General features: G+C 41.9%; 1 protein-coding gene across 1 annotated transcript in view; it reads right to left on the bottom strand.

The window, feature by feature from the left end:
• UBR2 (ubiquitin protein ligase E3 component n-recognin 2) overlaps positions 1 to 18,166 on the bottom strand; it is a 689,885-nt gene that overhangs the window by 196,857 nt on the left and 474,862 nt on the right. Inside the window, 1 exon segment of the mRNA XM_053712365.1 lies at positions 14,008 to 14,101. Coding sequence (XP_053568340.1) covers positions 14,008 to 14,101 — 94 coding nt within the window.

Below are 18,166 nucleotides of genomic sequence, written 5' to 3'. Positions count from 1 at the left end.
GTCTACTACTGGCTTCTGTTTGTCTTATATGTCTTTTCATATGAAGGGGGAGAGTGTCTGCTCCCAGCCCCTTTCACTGGGTGCCCCAGCTTAACCTCAGCAACAGTGCTAAACTGGGAGCTTCTAAGTAAGTTTTTATAAGGCTTTATTCTGGATTTTTAGATCACTATCTGTGCATATTCTTATTTATAGTAGTGTCTATTACATGCAGTTATATGAAAAATGGTGTATACTGTCACTTTAATATACTTTATAACATTTAAACCTCTAACTTTCTGCTTGTTTCTAAACCGCTACAGACAAGAGACTGATAAATTCATTTGGGCTATATAGAGAACATTGTGCTTTCTCCCATGGAGTTGTGGCTGACACTGAACTCATTGGCTAAAATGCAATTCAATAGTTAATAGCCATGTGATCAGGGGGCTGTCAGAAGAGGCTTAGATACAAGGTAATCACAGAGGTAAAACGTGTATCAATATCTTCATGTTGGCTGTGCAAAACTGGGGAATGGGTAATAAAGGGATTGTCTATCTTTTTAAGCAAACATTTTGGAGTTGACTATCCCTTTAATTATACAGCACAAATGGAAATTCTAGTGGCAAGTATAAACTGAATTAGCCACACTGAAGAAATCAAATTAGACCACTACAGCGAGATAACAGAGGAAAGTTCCACTATATGGATTATTAATGATTGTATAGATTAGACTACATTTTAAACTGAAGCTCTCAAAAAAACAAAATTTATGCTTACCTGATAAATTTCTTTCTTTTGCGATGTACCGAGTCCACGGTTTCATCCTTACTTGTGGGGATATTATCCTTCCTAACAGGAAGTGACAAAGAGAGCACCACAGCAGAGCTGTCTATTTAGCTCCCATCTTAACTCCACCCCCCAGTCATTCGACCGAAGGCCAAGGAAGAAAAAGGAGAAACTATAAGGTGCCGAGGTGACTGAAGTTTTCAATGAAAAAATACTGTCTTGAATAGACAGGGCGGGCCGTGGACTCGGTACATCGCAAAAAAAGAAATTTATCAGGTAAGCATAAATTTTGTTTTCTTTTGCAAGATGTACCGAGTCAACGTTTTCATCCTTACTTGTGGGATACCAATACCAAAGCTTTAGGACACGGATGAAGGGAGGGACAAGACAGGAGCCTAAACGGAAGGCAACACTGCTTGCAAAACCTTTCTCCCAAAAATAGCATCCGAAGAAGCAAAAGTATCAAATTTGTAAAATTTGGAAAAGGTATGAAGCGAAGACCAAGTCGCAGCCTTACAAATCTGTTCAACAGAAGCATCATTTTTAAAAGCCCATGTGTAAGCCACCGCTCTAGTAGAGTGAGCAGTAATTCTTTCAGGAGGCTGCTGTCCAGCAGTCTCATAAGCCAAACAGATTATGCTTTTCAGCCAAAAAGAAAGACAGGTAGCCGTAGCCTTTTGATCCCTACGTTTTCAAGAATAGACATCAAACAAAGAAGAAGTTTGACGAAAATCTTTGGTTGCCTGCAAATAGAACTTCAAAGCACGAACCACGTCCAAGTTGTGCAATAAACGTTCCTTCTTAGAAGAAGGATTAGGACACAGAGAAGGAACAACAATCTCCTGATTGATATTCCTGTTAGTAACAACCTTAGGGAGGAACCCAGGTTTGGTACGCAAAACCACCTTATCAGCATGGAAAACAAGATAAGGCGAGTCACATTGTAATGCAGATAGTTCAGAAACCTTTACCCTTCCTGCTTAGAGCCGGCAAAGAGAATGACTGGGGGGGGGTGGAGTTAAGGGGGGAGCTATATAGACAGCTCTGCTGTGGTGCTCTCTTTGTCACTTCCTGTTAGGAAGGATAATATCCCCACAAGTAAGGATGAAACCGTGGACTCGGTACATCTTGCAAAAGAAAGGAAATTTATGCTTACCTGATAAATTTATTTCTTTTACGATATGACGAGTCCACGGATTTCCTCCTTACTTATGGGATATCGCCTCCTGGTCAGCAGGAGGAGGCAAAGAGCTCCACAGCAGAGCTGTATATATAGCCCCTCCCTTCCCTCCCCCTCCAGTCATTCGACCGAAGTTAGGAAGAGAAAGGAAAGGCAAAGGAGCAGAGGTGACTGAAGTTTAACAAAAACAAAAACCTGTCTCTTTAGAAAAAAATAACAGGGTGGGCTGTGGACTCGTCATATCGTAAAAGAAATAAATTTATCAGGTAAGCATAAATTTCCTTTTCTTTTACAAGATATGATGAGTCCACGGATTTCATCCTTACTTATGGGATACAATACCAAAGCTATAGGCCACGGATGAAAGGGAGGGACAAGACAGGAACCTAAACAGAAGGCACCACTGCTTGAAGAACCTTTCTCCCCAAAACAGCCTCAGATGAAGCAAAAGTATCGAATTTGTAAAATTTGGAAAAAGTATGAAGAGACGACCAAGTTGTAGCCTTGCAAATCTGTTCAACAGAAGCATCATTTTTAAATGCCCATGAGGAAGCCACAGCCCTAGTAGAATGAGCCGTAATTCGTTCTGGAGGCTGCTGTCCAGCAGTCTCATATGCAACACGGATGATACTTTTCAACCAAAAAGAAAGAGAGGTAGCCGTAGCTTTCTGACCTCCAAGTTTCCCAGCTAACACAACAAATAAGGAAGATGTTTGACGAAACTCTTTAGTCGCCTGTAAGTAGAACTTCAAGGCACGGACTACGTCTAAATTATGTAACAGACGCTCCCGTTCTTAGAGGAAGGGTTAGGACACAAGGAAGGAAGGAACAACAATTTCCTGATTAATAATCTTGTTAGAAACAACCTTAGGAAGAAAACCAGGTTTGGTACGTAACACCACCTTATCAGCATGGAAAATAAGATAAGGAGAATCAAATTGTAAAGCCGAAAGCTCAGAAACTCTGCAAGCAGAATAAAAAGGCAAGCAAAAATAAAACTTTCCAAGATAATAACTTAATATCTATGGAATTCATGGGTTCAAACGGAACCCCTTAAAGAACCTTAAGAACTAAATTCAAACTCCAAGGAGGAGCAATTGGTCTAAACACAGGCCTGATTCTAGTCAGAGCCTGACAAAAAGATTGAACATCTGGAACATCTGACAGACATTTGTGTAACAAAATGGACAAAGCAGAAATCTGTCCCTTTAAGGAACTTGCTAACAACCCTTTCTCCAATCCTTCTTGGAGAAAAGATAAAATCCTGGGAATCCGAACCTTACTCCATGAGTAACCCTTGGATTTGCACCAAAAAAGATATTTACGCCATATCTTATGGTAAATCTTTCTAGTAACAGGCTTACGTGCCTGAATCAAGGTAGCAATGACAGAATCAGAAAAACCTTGCTTAGATAAAATTAAGCATTCAATCTCCAAGCAGTCAGCTGTAGAGAAATTAGATTTGGATGATGAAAGGGACCCTGAATGAGAAGGTCCTGTCTCAATGGAAGCCTCCACGGTGGCAGAGAGGACATGTCCACCAGATCGGCATACCAAGTCCTGCGAGGCCACGCAGGAGCGATTAGATTAGAATCACTGAAGCCTGCTCCTGTTTGATTCTTGCAATCACCCGGGGAAGGAGAGCAAACGGTGGAAACACATAAGCTAGGTTGAACGACCAAGGCACTGCCAGTGCATCTATCAGTTCGGCCTGAGGATCCCTGGACCTGGATCCATACCTTGGGAGCTTGGCATTTTGCCGAGATGCCATCAGATCCAATTCCGGATTGCCCCACCTGAGAATCAGAGTCGAAGACCTCCGGGTGAAGTTCCCATTCCCCCGGATGAAATGTCTGCCTGCTCAAAAAATCCGCCTCCCAGTTGTCCACTCCTGGGATGTAGATTGCTGACAGATAACAAGAGTGAGCCTCCGCCCACTGAATTATCTTGGATACCTCTATCATCACTAAGGAACTCCTTGTTCCTCCCTGATGATTGATGTCAGCCACAGTCGTGATGTTGGCCGATTGAAATCGGATGAATTTGGCCGAAGCCAACTGAGGCCAAGCTTGAAGAGCATTGAATATTGCTCTCAACTCCAGAATGTTGATGGGAAGTAGAGCCTCCGCTCGAGTCCACACTCCCTGAGCTTTCAGGGAATTCCAGACTGCACCCCATCCTAGTAGACTGGCATCCGTTGTTACCATCACCCATGAAGGTCTGCGGAAGCACGACCCTTGAGACAGATGATCCAGCGACAACCTCCAAAGAAGAGAGACTCTTGTCTCCTGATCCAGATCTATCTGAGGAGACAAATCTGCATAATTTCCATTCCACTGCCTGAGCATGCTCAGTTGTAGAGGTCTGAGATGAAAACGAGCAAACGGAATGATGTCCATTGCCGCCACCATCAATCCAATTACCTCCATGCACTGGGCCACTGATGGCTGAGGATTGGACTGAAGGGCTCGGCATTTATTCAGAATTTTTAACTTTCTGACCGTCAAGAAAATTTTCATGGATACTGAATCTATTATAGTTCCCAGGAAAGGAACCCTTGTCTTGGAATTAGTGAACTCTTTTCTAGATTCACCTTCCACCCATGAGTCCTTAAAAAGGACAGAACCAAGTCGGTATGAGACTTTGTCAGATGGTAAGACGACACCTGGATTAGAATATCGTCCAGATAAGGCGCCACTGCGATGCCCCGTAGTCTGAGAACCGCTAGCAAAGACCCTAGAACATTTGTGAAGATCCTGGGTGCCGTGGCCAACCCGAAGGGAAGAGCCACAAACTGAAAATGTTTGTCCAGGAAAGCAAACCTTAGAAATTGGTGATGATCTCTGTTGATAGGGATGTGAAGATATGCTTCCTTTAAATCCACGGTAGTCATATATTGACCCTTCTGGATCAACGGAAGAATTGTCCGAATCGTCCCTATCTTGTAGGATGGGACTCTGAGAAACTTGTTTAGACTCTTGAGATCTAAAATGGGTCTGAACGTTCCCTCTTTTTTGGGAACTACGAAAAGATTTGAGCAAAATCCCTGCCCCTGTTCCTGTATTGGAACGGGACGAATTACTCCCATAGTGGAGAGGTCTTCTACACAACGTAAGAACGCCTCTCTTTTTGTCTGGTCTACAGACAATCGTGAAAGAAGAAACCTTCCCCTTTGGAGGGAATTTTTGAACTCTAATTGATACACCCCCTGGGACACAATCTCTAGTGTCCAGGGATCCTAAACATCTCTTGTCCAAGCCTGAACAAAGAGAGAAAGTCTGCCCCCTACTAGATCCGATCCCGGATCAGGGGCCGCCCCTTTATACTGTCTTGGGAGCAGCAGCAGGCTTCTTGGGTTGTTTACCCTTGTTCCAAGCCTGATTGGGTCTCCAGACGGTCTTGGCTTGTGCCAAGTTCCCTTCCTGTTTAGTGGACGAGGAAGAAGGGATTCCCTTGAAATTTCGAAAGGAACGAAAATTACTCTGTCTCCTCTGTTTAGATGTCTTATCCTGAGGGAGGAGGTGACCTTTACCTCCGGTAATGTCAGAAATGATCTCTTTCAATTCAGGCCCGAATAGGGTCTTTCCTTTGAAAGGAATAGTCAATAGCTTTGATTTAGAGGATACATCGGCAGACCAAGACTAACCATAAAGCTCTACGCGCTAGAATGGCAAATCCTGCATTTTTAGCCACCAACTTGGCGATTTGAAAAGCGGCATCAGTAATAAAAGAATTAGCCAGCCTAAGGGCCTTAATTCTGTCTAGAATTTCCTCTAAATGAGTCTCAGTCTTAAGAGACTCTTCTAAGGCGTCAAACCAAAAGGCAGCCGCGGTTGTAACTGGTACAATACAAGCTGTCGGTTGCAAAAGAAAACCCTGGTGAACAAAGAGCTTCTTTAGAAGACCGTCCAATTTTTTGTCCATAGGAACTTTGAAAGCACAACTGTCCTCAATAGGAATAGTTGTTCGCTTAGCCAGAGTAGATATAGTTCCCTCCATCTTAGGGACTGTTTGCCAAGAATCCCGAACAGTGTCATCTATAGGATACATTTTCTTAAAATTAGGATAGGGTGAGAACGGGATACCCGGTCTTTCCCATTCCCGCAAAATAATTTCCGAAATTCTCTTAGGAACCAGAAACACATCCATCTTACACAATTTCTCTGGAGGTACCACTATAGAGTCAGAATCATCCAGAGTCGCTAAAACCTCCCTAAGTAACAGGCGGAGGTGTTCCAGCTTAAATCTAAAGGACATGACATTCGAGTCAGTCTGAGGTAACACACTCCCCGATTCAGAGAGTTCCCCCTCAGACAGAAGTTCCCTACCCTCCAACTCAGATCCCTGTGAGGGTATATCAGAGATAGCCATCAAGGCGTCAGAAGTTGCAGGGACCACATGGGTCTCAGTCCTGCTACGTTTGCCCTGTAACATTGGCAACTTAGACAAGACTTCTGTGAGGGTGGATGACATAACTGCAGCCATATCCTGCAAGGTAAATGAAGTAGATGCCGTTGAGGAACATGGCATCGTTTGCGTGGGCGTTAAAGGCTGTGACGCTTGGGGAGAAATTAGCGGCATACCCCGAGTCTCATTGGTCTGAGGGCAATCTCCAGGCATATCTGTATTAGAAAATATCTTCTCTTTACATTGTAAGGCCCTCTCTAAACAAGTGTCACATAGGGTAACAGGGGGTTCCACAATGGCATTTAGACACATAGGACATGTGCTTTGTTCAGTGTCCTCCATGATACACAGCAAAACAAGCAAGTTGGTCATTTAAATAAATTTTTAATAACAGAGTAGGTACTGTGTCTTTATAAGAAAAAACTCTCTGTAACAAAACATCCGTATAGGCCAAAAAAATAAACCTCCTTAATTAAACTTATTTTTCATTAGTAAGTCATATAGCTTTAAGGGGACAAATAGTACAGTTTTATAAGAAAAAAAGCTAAACTTAGTCACCCCGCCACAGCTCTGCTGCGGCTCCTACCTCCACCTGTGTCGCGACCTCTCACCCGGCACACCTACGATCGCCTGCACTAGATGTCAAACAAGCGCACTAGGAGCTGAAAAGAAAGTGCTGCTGTCGGAACCCAGCTAAAAACAACTGCACGAAAGCGCGCTAACACCAAGCCCCGCCCATCGTGGGCGTAAACAAACGGAGAACCACAAACAGAGCCGCCATGTTTTGGAAACGTAATAATCACAAACGTTCCCTCTTCTTTGTCTGTATATGCCTATATTACTCCCAGCGTCAGCCTTGAATACAAGTTGCCCAAATATTGTGTGTCACCACGATCCCCCAGCGCTTCTAGTCCCTCTGAGTCTCACTAGAATATCTGGGGGAAAAAATACACACAATCTGACGGTTCTCAGTCCCTGTTAGTGAGAATCTGCATAATGCCACAGATAAAAACAATATGACAGTTGAGAATCCCTTAGTATTAGTGAGATCTGTATACTGCCCAAATAAGCCTTAAGTCTGTGTTTGATATAAACCAAGGTCTTAGCACAGTCACTTCTGAGATAAGCTGCAGAACCCCAGAAAGAAAAGACTGCACTTACCTTCATGTTGAGGAACAACATGAGAAATCCCAGTGTCAAGAGGCCTCTTCTCCCTCCTGAGGTCCTGTGAAGTACAGATAGGTCTCAGTTAATTCTCTCTAAGACCAATACTGAGGAGCAGTATAATGATGGGAGGCACAGTGCAGGATAAAACCTCACCAGTTCCCATAATCATAACTTCCAGAAACTGCTCCTAAAGAAAAATAGTACACATCGGCACCATTTAAAAATAAAAAACTCTTGATTGAAGAATCTAAACTAACACCTCACTTTACCTCACTCCTATCACTAACGCAGGCAAAGAGAATGACTGGAGGGGGAGGGAAGGGAGGGGCTATATATACACATCTCTGCTGTGGAGCTCTTTGCCTCCTCCTGCTGACCAGGAAGCGATATCCCATAAGTAAGGATGAAATCCGTGGACTCGTCATATCTTGTAAAAGAAACAGTGTTTCTTTCATGTAATTAGCAAGAGTCCATGAGCTAGTGACGTATGGGATATACATTCCTACCAGGAGGGGCAAAGTTTCCCAAACCTCAAAATGCCTATAAATACACCCCTCACCACACCCACAATTCAGTTTTACAAACTTTGCCTCCGATGGAGGTGGTGAAGTAAGTTTGTGCTAGATTCTACGTTGATATGCGCTCCGCAGCAAGTTGGAGCCCGGTTTTCCTCTCAGCGTGCAGTGAATGTCAGAGGGATGTGAGGAGAGTATTGCCTATTTGAATGCAGTGATCTCCTTCTACGGGGTCTATTTCATAGGTTCTCTGTTATCGGTCGTAGAGATTCATCTCTTACCTCCCTTTTCAGATCGACGATATACTCTTATATATACCATTACCTCTGCTGATTCTCGTTTCAGTACTGGTTTGGCTATCTGCTATATGTAGATGAGTGTCCTGGGGTAAGTAAGTCTTATTTTCTGTGACACTCCAAGCTATGGTTGGGCACTTTTGTTTATAAAGTTCTAAATATATGTATTCAAACATTTATTTGCCTTGACTCAGAATGTTCAACTTTCCTTATTTTCAGACAGTCAGTTTCATATTTGGGATAATGCATTTTAATTTAACATTTTTCTTACCTTAAAATTTGACTTTTTCCCTGTGGGCTGTTAGGCTCGCGGGGGCTGAAAATGCTTCATTTTATTGCGTCTTTCTTGGCGCGGACTTTTTTGGCGCAAAAATTCTATTTCCGTTTCCGCCGTCATACGTGTCGCCGGAAGTTGCGTCATTTTTTGACGTTATTTTGCGCCAAAAATGTCGGCGTTCCGGATGTGGCGTCATTTTTGGCGCCAAAAAGCATTTAGGCGCCAAATAATGTGGGCGTCTTATTTGGCGCTAAAAAATATGGGCATCTCTTTTTGTCTCCACATTATTTAAGTCTCATTTTTCATTGCTTCTGGTTGCTAGAAGCTTGTTCTTTGGCAATTTTTCCCATTCCTGAAACTGTCATTTAAGGAATTTGATCAATTTTGCTTTATATATATGTTGTTTTTTCTCTTACATATTGCAAGATGTCTCACGTTGCATCTGAGTCAGAAGATACTACAGGAAAATCGCTGTCAAGTGCTGAATCTACCAAAGCTAAGTGTATCTGCTGTAAACTTTTGGTAGCTATTCCTCCAGCTGTTGTTTGTATTGATTGTCATGACAAACTTGTTAAAGCAGATAATATTTCCATTAGTAAAGTACCATTGCCTGTTGCAGTTCCTTCAACATCTAAGGTGCAGAATGTTCCTGATAATATAAGAGATTTTGTTTCTGAATCCATAAAGAAGGCTATGTCTGTTATTTCTCCTTCTAGTAAACGTAAAAAATCTTTTAAAACTTCTCTCCCTACAGATGAATTTTTAAATGAACATCATCATTCTGATTCTGATGATTCCTCTGGTTCAGAGGATTCTGTCTCAGAGGTTGATGCTGATAAATCTTCATATTTATTTAAAATGGAATTTATTCGTTCTTTACTTAAAGAAGTACTAATTGCTTTAGAAATAGAGGATTCTGGTCCTCTTGATACTAATTCTAAATGTTTAGATAAGGTATTTAAAGCTCCTGTGGTTATTCCAGAAGTTTTTCCTGTTCCTAATGCTATTTCTGCAGTAATTTCCAAAGAATGGGATCATTTGGGTAATTCATTTACTCCTTCTAAACGTTTTAAGCAATTATATCCTGTGCCGTCTGACAGATTAGAATTTTGGGACAAGATCCCTAAAGTTGATGGGGCTATTTCTACCCTTGCTAAACGTACTACTATTCCTACGTCAGATGGTACTTCGTTTAAGGATCCTCTAGATAGGAAAATTGAATCCTTTCTAAGAAAAGCTTATCTGTGTTCAGGTAATCTTCTTAGACCTGCTATATCTTTGGCTGATGTTGCTGCAGCTTCAACTTTTTGGTTGGAAACTTTAGCGCAACAAGTAACACATCGTGATTCTCATGATATTATTATTCTTCTTCAGCATGCTAATAATTTTATCTGTGATGCTATTTTTGATATTATCAGAGTTGATGTCAGGTTTATGTCTCTAGCTATTTTAGCTAGAAGAGCTTTATGGCTTAAAACTTGGAATGCTGATATGGCTTCTAAATCAACTTTACTTTCCATTTCTTTCCAGGGTAACAAATTATTTGGTTCTCAGTTGGATTCCATTATTTCAACTGTTACTGGTGGGAAAGGAACTTTTTTACCACAGGATAAAAAATCTAAAGGTAAAAACAGGGCTTATAATCGTTTTCGTTCCTTTCGTTTCAACAAAGAACAAAAGCCTGATCCTTCATCCTCAGGAGCAGTTTCAGTTTGGAGACCATCTCCAGTCTGGAATAAATCCAAGCCAGCTAGAAAGGCAAAGCCTGCTTCTAAGTCCACATGAAGGTGCGGCCCTCATTCCAGCTCAGCTGGTAGGGGGCAGGTTACGTTTTTTCAAGGAAATTTGGATCAATTCTGTTCACAATCTTTGGATTCAGAGCATTGTTTCAGAAGGGTACAGAATTGGTTTCAAGTTGAGACCTCCTGCAAAGAGATTTTTTCTTTCCCGTGTCCCAGTAAATCCAGTAAAAGCTCAAGCATTTCTGAAATGTGTTTCAGATCTAGAGTTGACTGGAGTAATTATGCCAGTTCCAGTTCCGGAACAGGGGATGGGGTTTTATTCAAATCTCTTCATTGTACCAAAGAAGGAGAATTCTTTCAGACCAGTTCTGGATCTAAAAATATTGAATCGTTATGTAAGGATACCAACATTCAAGATGGTAACTGTAAGGACTATCTTACCTTTTGTTCAGCAAGGGAATTATATGTCCACAATAGATTTACAGGATGCATATCTGCATATTCCGATTCATCCAGATCATTATCAGTTCCTGAGATTCTCGTTTCTGGACAAGCATTACCAATTTGTGGCTCTGCCGTTTGGCCTAGCTACAGCTCCAAGAATTTTTACAAAGGTTCTCGGTGCCCTGCTGTCTGTAATCAGAGAACAGGGTATTGTGGTATTTCCTTATTTGGACGATATCTTGGTACTTGCTCAGTCTTTACATTTAGCAGAATCTCATACGAATCGACTTGTGTTGTTTCTTCAAGATCATGGTTGGAGGATAAATTTACCAAAAAGTTCTTTGATTCCTCAGACAAGGGTAACTTTTCTGGGTTTCCAGATGGATTCAGTGTCCATGACTCTGTCTTTAACAGACAAGAGACGTCTAAAGTTGATTGCAGCTTGTCGAAACCTTCAGTCACAATCATTCCCTTCGGTAGCCTTATGAATGGAAATTCTAGGTCTTATGACTGCTGCATCGGACGCGATCCCCTTTGCTCGTTTTCACATGCGACCTCTTCAGCTCTGTATGCTGAAGCAATGGTGCAAGGATTACACGAAGATATCTCAATTAATATCTTTAAAACCGATTGTTCGACACTCTCTAACATGGTGGACAGATCACCATCGTTTAATTCAGGGGGCTTCTTTTGTGCTTCCGACTTGGACTGTAATTTCAACAGATGCAAGTCTCACAGGTTGGGGAGCTGTGTGGGGATCTCTGACGGCACAAGGAGTTTGGGAATCTCAGGAGGTGAGATTACCGATCAATATTTTGGAACTCCGTGCAATTTTCAGAGCTCTTCAGTTTTGGCCTCTTCTGAAGAGAGAATCGTTCATTTGTTTTCAGACAGACAATGTCACAACTGTGGCATACATCAATCATCAAGGAGGGACTCACAGTCCTCTGGCTATGAAAGAAGTATCTCGAATTTTGGTTTGGGCGGAATCCAGCTCCTGTCGAATCTCTGCGGTTCATATCCCAGGTGTAGACAATTGGGAAGCGGATTATCTCAGTCGCCAAACGTTGCATCCGGGCGAATGGTCTCTTCACCCAGAGGTATTTCTTCAGATTGTTCAAATGTGGGAACTTCCAGAAATAGATCTGATGGCGTCCCATCTAAACAAGAAACTTCCCAGGTATCTGTCCAGATCCCGGGATCCTCAGGCGGAGGCAGTGGATGCATTATCACTTCCTTGGAAGTATCATCCTGCCTATATCTTTCCGCCTCTAGTTCTTCTTCCAAGAGTAATCTCCAAGATTCTGAAGGAATGCTCGTTTGTTCTGCTGGTAGCTCCGGCATGGCCTCACAGGTTTTGGTATGCGGATCTTGTCCGGATGGCCTCTTGCCAACCGTGGACTCTTCCGTTAAGACCAGACCTTCTGTCACAAGGTCCTTTTTTCCATCAGGATCTGAAATCCTTAAATTTAAAGGTATGGAGATTGAACGCTTGATTCTTGGTCAAAGAGGTTTCTCTGACTCTGTGATTAATACTATGTTACAGGCTCGTAAATCTGTATCTAGAGAGATATATTATAGAGTCTGGAAGACTTATATTTCTTGGTGTCTTTCTCATCATTTTTCCTGGCATTCTTTTAGAATACCGAGAATTTTACAGTTTCTTCAGGATGGTTTAGATAAGGGTTTGTCCGCAAGTTCTTTGAAAGGACAAATCTCTGCTCTTTCTGTTCTTTTTCACAGAAAGATTGCTATTCTTCCTGATATTCATTGTTTTGTACAAGCTTTGGTTCGTATAAAACCTGTCATTAAGTCAATTTCTCCTCCTTGGAGTTTGAATTTGGTTCTGGGAGCTCTTCAAGCTCCTCCGTTTGAACCTATGCATTCATTGGACATTAAATTACTTTCTTGGAAAGTTTTGTTCCTTTTGGCCATCTCTTCTGCCAGAAGAGTTTCTGAATTATCTGCTCTTTCTTGTGAGTCTCCTTTTCTGATTTTTCATCAGGATAAGGCGGTGTTGCGAACTTCTTTTGAATTTTTACCTAAAGTTGTGAATTCCAACAATATTAGTAGAGAAATTGTGGTTCCTTCATTATGTCCTAATCCTAAGAATTCTAAGGAGAAATCGTTGCATTCTTTGGATGTTGTTAGAGCTTTGAAATATTATGTTGAAGCTACGAAATCTTTTCGTAAGACTTCTAGTCTATTTGTTATCTTTTCCGGTTCTAGAAAAGGCCAGAAAGCTTCTGCCATTTCTTTGGCATCTTGGTTGAAATCTTTAATTCATCTTGCCTATGTTGAGTCGGGTAAAACTCCGCCTCAGAGAATTACAGCTCATTCTACTAAGTCAGTTTCTACTTCCTGGGCGTTTAGGAATGAAGCTTCGGTTGACCAGATCTGCAAAGCAGCAACTTGGTCCTCTTTGCATACTTTTACTAAATTCTACCATTTTGATGTATTTTCTTCTTCTGAAGCAGTTTTTGGTAGAAAAGTACTTCAGGCAGCGGTTTCAGTTTGAATCTTCTGCTTATGTTTTTCGTTAAACTTTATTTTGGGTGTGGATTATTTTCAGCAGGAATTGGCTGTCTTTATTTTATCCCTCCCTCTCTAGTGACTCTTGTGTGGAAAGATCCACATCTTGGGTAGTCATTATCCCATACGTCACTAGCTCATGGACTCTTGCTAATTACATGAAAGAAAACATAATTTATGTAAGAACTTACCTGATAAATTCATTTCTTTCATATTAGCAAGAGTCCATGAGGCCCGCCCTTTTTTTGTGGTGGTTATGATTTTGTATAAAGCACAATTATTCCAATTCCTTATTTTATATGCTTTCGCACTTTTTTATCACCCCACTTCTTGGCTATTCGTTAAACTGAATTGTGGGTGTGGTGAGGGGTGTATTTATAGGCATTTTGAGGTTTGGGAAACTTTGCCCCTCCTGGTAGGAATGTATATCCCATACATCACTAGCTCATGGACTCTTGCTAATATGAAAGAAATGAATTTATCAGGTAAGTTCTTACATAAATTATGTTTTTTCAAAATATGCACTGTACATATAACAAAAAACAAATGCTAATGCTAATAATCTTAAATGTGGTGCCTGACCCCTCCCCCCTTTTTCACTACCATTATTATTACTGTTAAAGTCTTCTAACAAGTTATTTCTTAACCTAGGACTGCTGAAAAGTATTTTAAGATGTATTACCTCTGCCAGCAATGAGCGTGCATTATATGTCCACAGCTACCCGTGTGAGTCCCACATGATAAATCTGGATGCATAAACAATGGATCGTAGTTTTCTATAAAAAATAAATAAATATGAAAATAGTTAATTATGAAAATGTAAACAAATCACAAAAAAATAACATTAGGACAACAAACAATACACAAAAACTTTATTCAACAACCACCAAAAGAAAGGATCATCCCTAAATGTTTCAGTTGCTATACTGCACACAGTTTCCTAAGCTATATCATTATTAAAATACAACAACTTTTTAAATTATGGAGAGGTGAAAAGTGAATTTAAAATCCTCCACTTAGCACAAAATATAAAGAAAATAACTCATTGTGAAGTTTATTTAACAAATCTAAACAAGTGAGGAGACGTGCTTTTCCTGGAAAAAGGAAATTTATGCTTACCTGATAAATCGATTTCTTATACGATACAATGAGTCCACGGATTCATCCTTACTTGTGGGATATTATCCTCCTGCTAAGAGGAAGTGGCAAAGAGCAGCAGAGCTGTATATATAGCTCCTCCCTTCTCTCCACCCCCAGTCATTCGACCGAAGGTATAGGAAGAGAAAAGAAAAGCTAAAAGGTGCAGAGGTGACTGAAGTTTTGAAAACAAAAATATAATCTGTCTAATATGACAGGGAGGGCCGTGGACTCGTCGTATCGTAGAAGAAGTCAATTTATCAGGTTAGCATAAATTTCCTTTTCTTCTACTAGATACGAGGAGTCCACGGATTCATATATATATGGGATACAATACCAAAGCAACAGGACACGGATGAACGGGAGGGACAAGACAGATACCTAAACGGAAGGCACCACTGCTTGAATAACTTTTCTCCCAAAAATAGCCTCAGAAGAAGCAAAAGTATCAAATTTGTAAAATTTGGAAAAAGTATGAAGGGAGGACCAAGTCGCAGCCTTACAAATCTGTTCAACAGAAGCATCGTTTTTAAAAGCCCATGTAGAAGCCACCGCTCTAGTAGAATGAGCCGTAATCTTTTCAGGAGGCTGCTGTCCAGCAGTCTCGTATGCCAAACGGATGATGCTTTTCAGCCAAAAAAAAAAGAGGTAGCCGTAGCATTTTGACCCCTACGCTTCCCAGAATAAACAACGAATAGGGAAGATGTTTGACGGAAATCCTTGGTCGCTTGTAAGTAAAACTTCAAGGCACGACCCACGTCCAAGCTATGTAACAGACGCTCCTTCTTAGAAGAAGGATTAGGACACAAAGAACGAACAACAATTTCCTGATTAATATTTTTATTTGAAACAACCTTAGGAAGGAATCCAGGTTTAGTACGCAAAACCACCTTATCAGAATGGAATATAAGATAAGGCAAGTCACATTGTAACGCAGAAAGCTCAGAAACTCTTCGAGCAGAAGAGATAGCAACTAAAATCAAAACTTTCCAAGATAAAAGCTTAATATCTATGGAATGCATGGGTTCAAACGGAACCCTTTGAAGAACATTGAGAACTAAATTCAAACTCCATGGCGGAGCAACAGGTTTAAACACAGGCTTGATTCTGACTAAAGCCTGACAAAAGGACTGAACGTCTGTGATATCTGCCAGACGCTTGTGTAGTAAAATTGACAAAGCAGAAATTTGTCCCTTTAAGGAACTAGCTGATAATCCCTTCTCCAAGCCTTCTTGGAGAAAGGACAAAATCCTAGGAATCCGAACCCTACTCCATGAGAAGTCCTTGGATTCGCACCAATAAAGATATTTACGCCATATCTTATGGTAAATTTTCCTAGTGACAGGCTTTCGAGCCTGAATCAAAGTATCAATGACCGACTCAGAGAATCCCCGCTTAGATAAAATCAAGCGTTCAATCTCCAGGCAGTCAGCTGCAGAGAATTTAGATTTGGATGACAGAACGGACCTTGGATGAGAAGTTCCTTTCTCAGAAGCAGTTTCCACGGTGGCAGAGATAACATGTCCACTAGATCTGCATACCAAGTCCTGCGTGGCCACGCAGGCACTATCAGGATTACTGAAGCCCTCTCCTGTTTGATTCTTGCAATCAGACGAGGTAGGAGAGGAAATGGAGGAAACACATAAGCCAGGTTGAACGACCAAGGTACTGCTAGAGCATCTATCAGTACAGCTTGGGGATCCCTTGATCTGGACCCGTAACAAGGAAGTTTGGCATTCTGACGAGATGCCATCAGATCCAATTCCGGTGTGCCCCATTGACGGATCAATGTCGCAAACACCTGCGGATGGAGCTCCCACTCCCCCGGATGAAAAGTCTGACGACTTCGAAAATCCACTTCCCAGTTCTCTACTCCTGGGATATAGATTGCTGATAGATGGCAAGAGTGAGTCTCTGCCCATCGAATTATCTTGGAAACCTCTATCATCGCTAGAGAACTCTTTGTTCCCCCTTGATGATTGATATATGCTACAGTTGTGATATTGTCTGACTGGAATCTTATGAACTTGGTCAAGGCCAACTGAGGCCACGCCTGAAGTGCATTGAATATTGCTCTCAATTCCAGAATATTGATTGGAAGAAGAGACTCCTCCTGATTCCAAACACCCTGAGCCTTCAGGGAATTCCAGACTACACCCCAGCCCAAGAGGCTGGCGTCCGTCGTCACTATAACCCATGCTGGTCTGCGGAAGCACAGACCCTGGGACAGATGATCCTGTGACAACCACCAAAGAAGAGAGTCTCTGGTCTCTTGATCCAGATTTATCTGAGGAGATAATTTGGCATAATCCCCATTCCACTGTCTGAGCATGCACAGCTGCAGTGGCCTGAGATGAAAGCGTGCAAACGGAACGATGTCCATTGCCGCTACCATTAATCCAATGACCTCCATACACTGAGCCACTGATGGCCGAGGAATGGACTGAAGTGCTCGGCAAGTATTTAGAATCTTTAACTTTCTGACCTCCGTCAGAAATATTTTCATGTCTACCGAGTCTATCAGAGTTCCCAGGAATGGAACTCTTGTCAGTGGAACTAGTGAACTCTTTTCTATATTCACCTTCCAACCGTGAGTTCTTAGAAAAGCCAACACGATGTCCGTGTGAGATTTGGCTAGATGGTAAGTTGACGCCTGAATCAAAATATCGTCCAGATAGGGCGCCACTGCTATGCCCCGCGGCCCTAGAACCGCCAGAAGGGACCCTAGCACCTTTGTGAAGATTCTGGGAGCTGTGGCCAACCCGAAAGGGAGGGCCACAAACTGGTAGTGTTTGTCCAGGAAGGCGAACCTAAGAAACTGGTGATAATCTTTGTGGATAGGAATGTGAAGATACGCGTCCTTCAAGTCCACGGTGGTCATATATTGACCCTCCTGGATCATATGTAAAATTGTTCGTATGGTCTCCATCTTGAACGATGGGACTCTGAGAAATTTGTTTAGACATTTGAGGTCTAAAATTGGCCTGAAGGTTCCCTCTGTTTTGGGAACCACGAACAGATTTGAGTAAAACCCCTGCCCCTGTTCTAGTTTTGGAACTGGACAGATTACACCCATGGTATATAGGTCTTCTACACAGCGTAAGAACGCCTCTCTTTTTGTCTGGTCTACAGACAAACGTGAAAGATGAAATCTCCCTCTTGGGAGAAAATCCTTGAATTCTAGTCGATACCCCTGGGTCACAATTTCTAATGCCCAGGGATCCTGAACGTCCCTTGCCCAAGCCTGAGCGGAGAGAAAGTCTGCCCCCTACTAGATCCGTTCCCGAATCGGGGGCTGCCCCTTCATGCTGTCTTGGTAGCAGCAGCAGGCTTCTTAGCCTGTTTACCTTTATTCCAGGTCTGGTTAGGTCTCCAGACTGACTTGGATTGTGCAAAATTCCCCTCCTGCTTTGTGGCGGAGGAGGAAATAGAGGGTCCACCTTTAAAGTTTCGAAAGGAACGAAAATTATTTTGTTTAGCCCTCATTTTAACAGTATTGTCCTGAGGAAGGGCATGACCTTTACCTCCAGTAATGTCGGAAATGATTTCCTTTAGTTCAGGCCCGAATAGGGTCTTACCTTTAAAAGGAATAGCTAAAAGTTTAGATTTTGATGACACATCAGCAGACCAAGACTTAAGCCATAACGCTCTACGCGCTAAAATGGCAAAGCCTGCATTTTTAGCCGCTAATTTAGCCATTTGAA

The sequence above is a fragment of the Bombina bombina genome, chromosome 4 (assembly GCF_027579735.1).
Source record: "Bombina bombina isolate aBomBom1 chromosome 4, aBomBom1.pri, whole genome shotgun sequence".
Classification (NCBI taxonomy): Eukaryota; Metazoa; Chordata; class Amphibia; order Anura; family Bombinatoridae; genus Bombina; species Bombina bombina.
The sequence above is the reverse complement of the archived record's forward strand: the minus strand, read 5'-3'. Positions and strand labels throughout refer to the sequence as shown.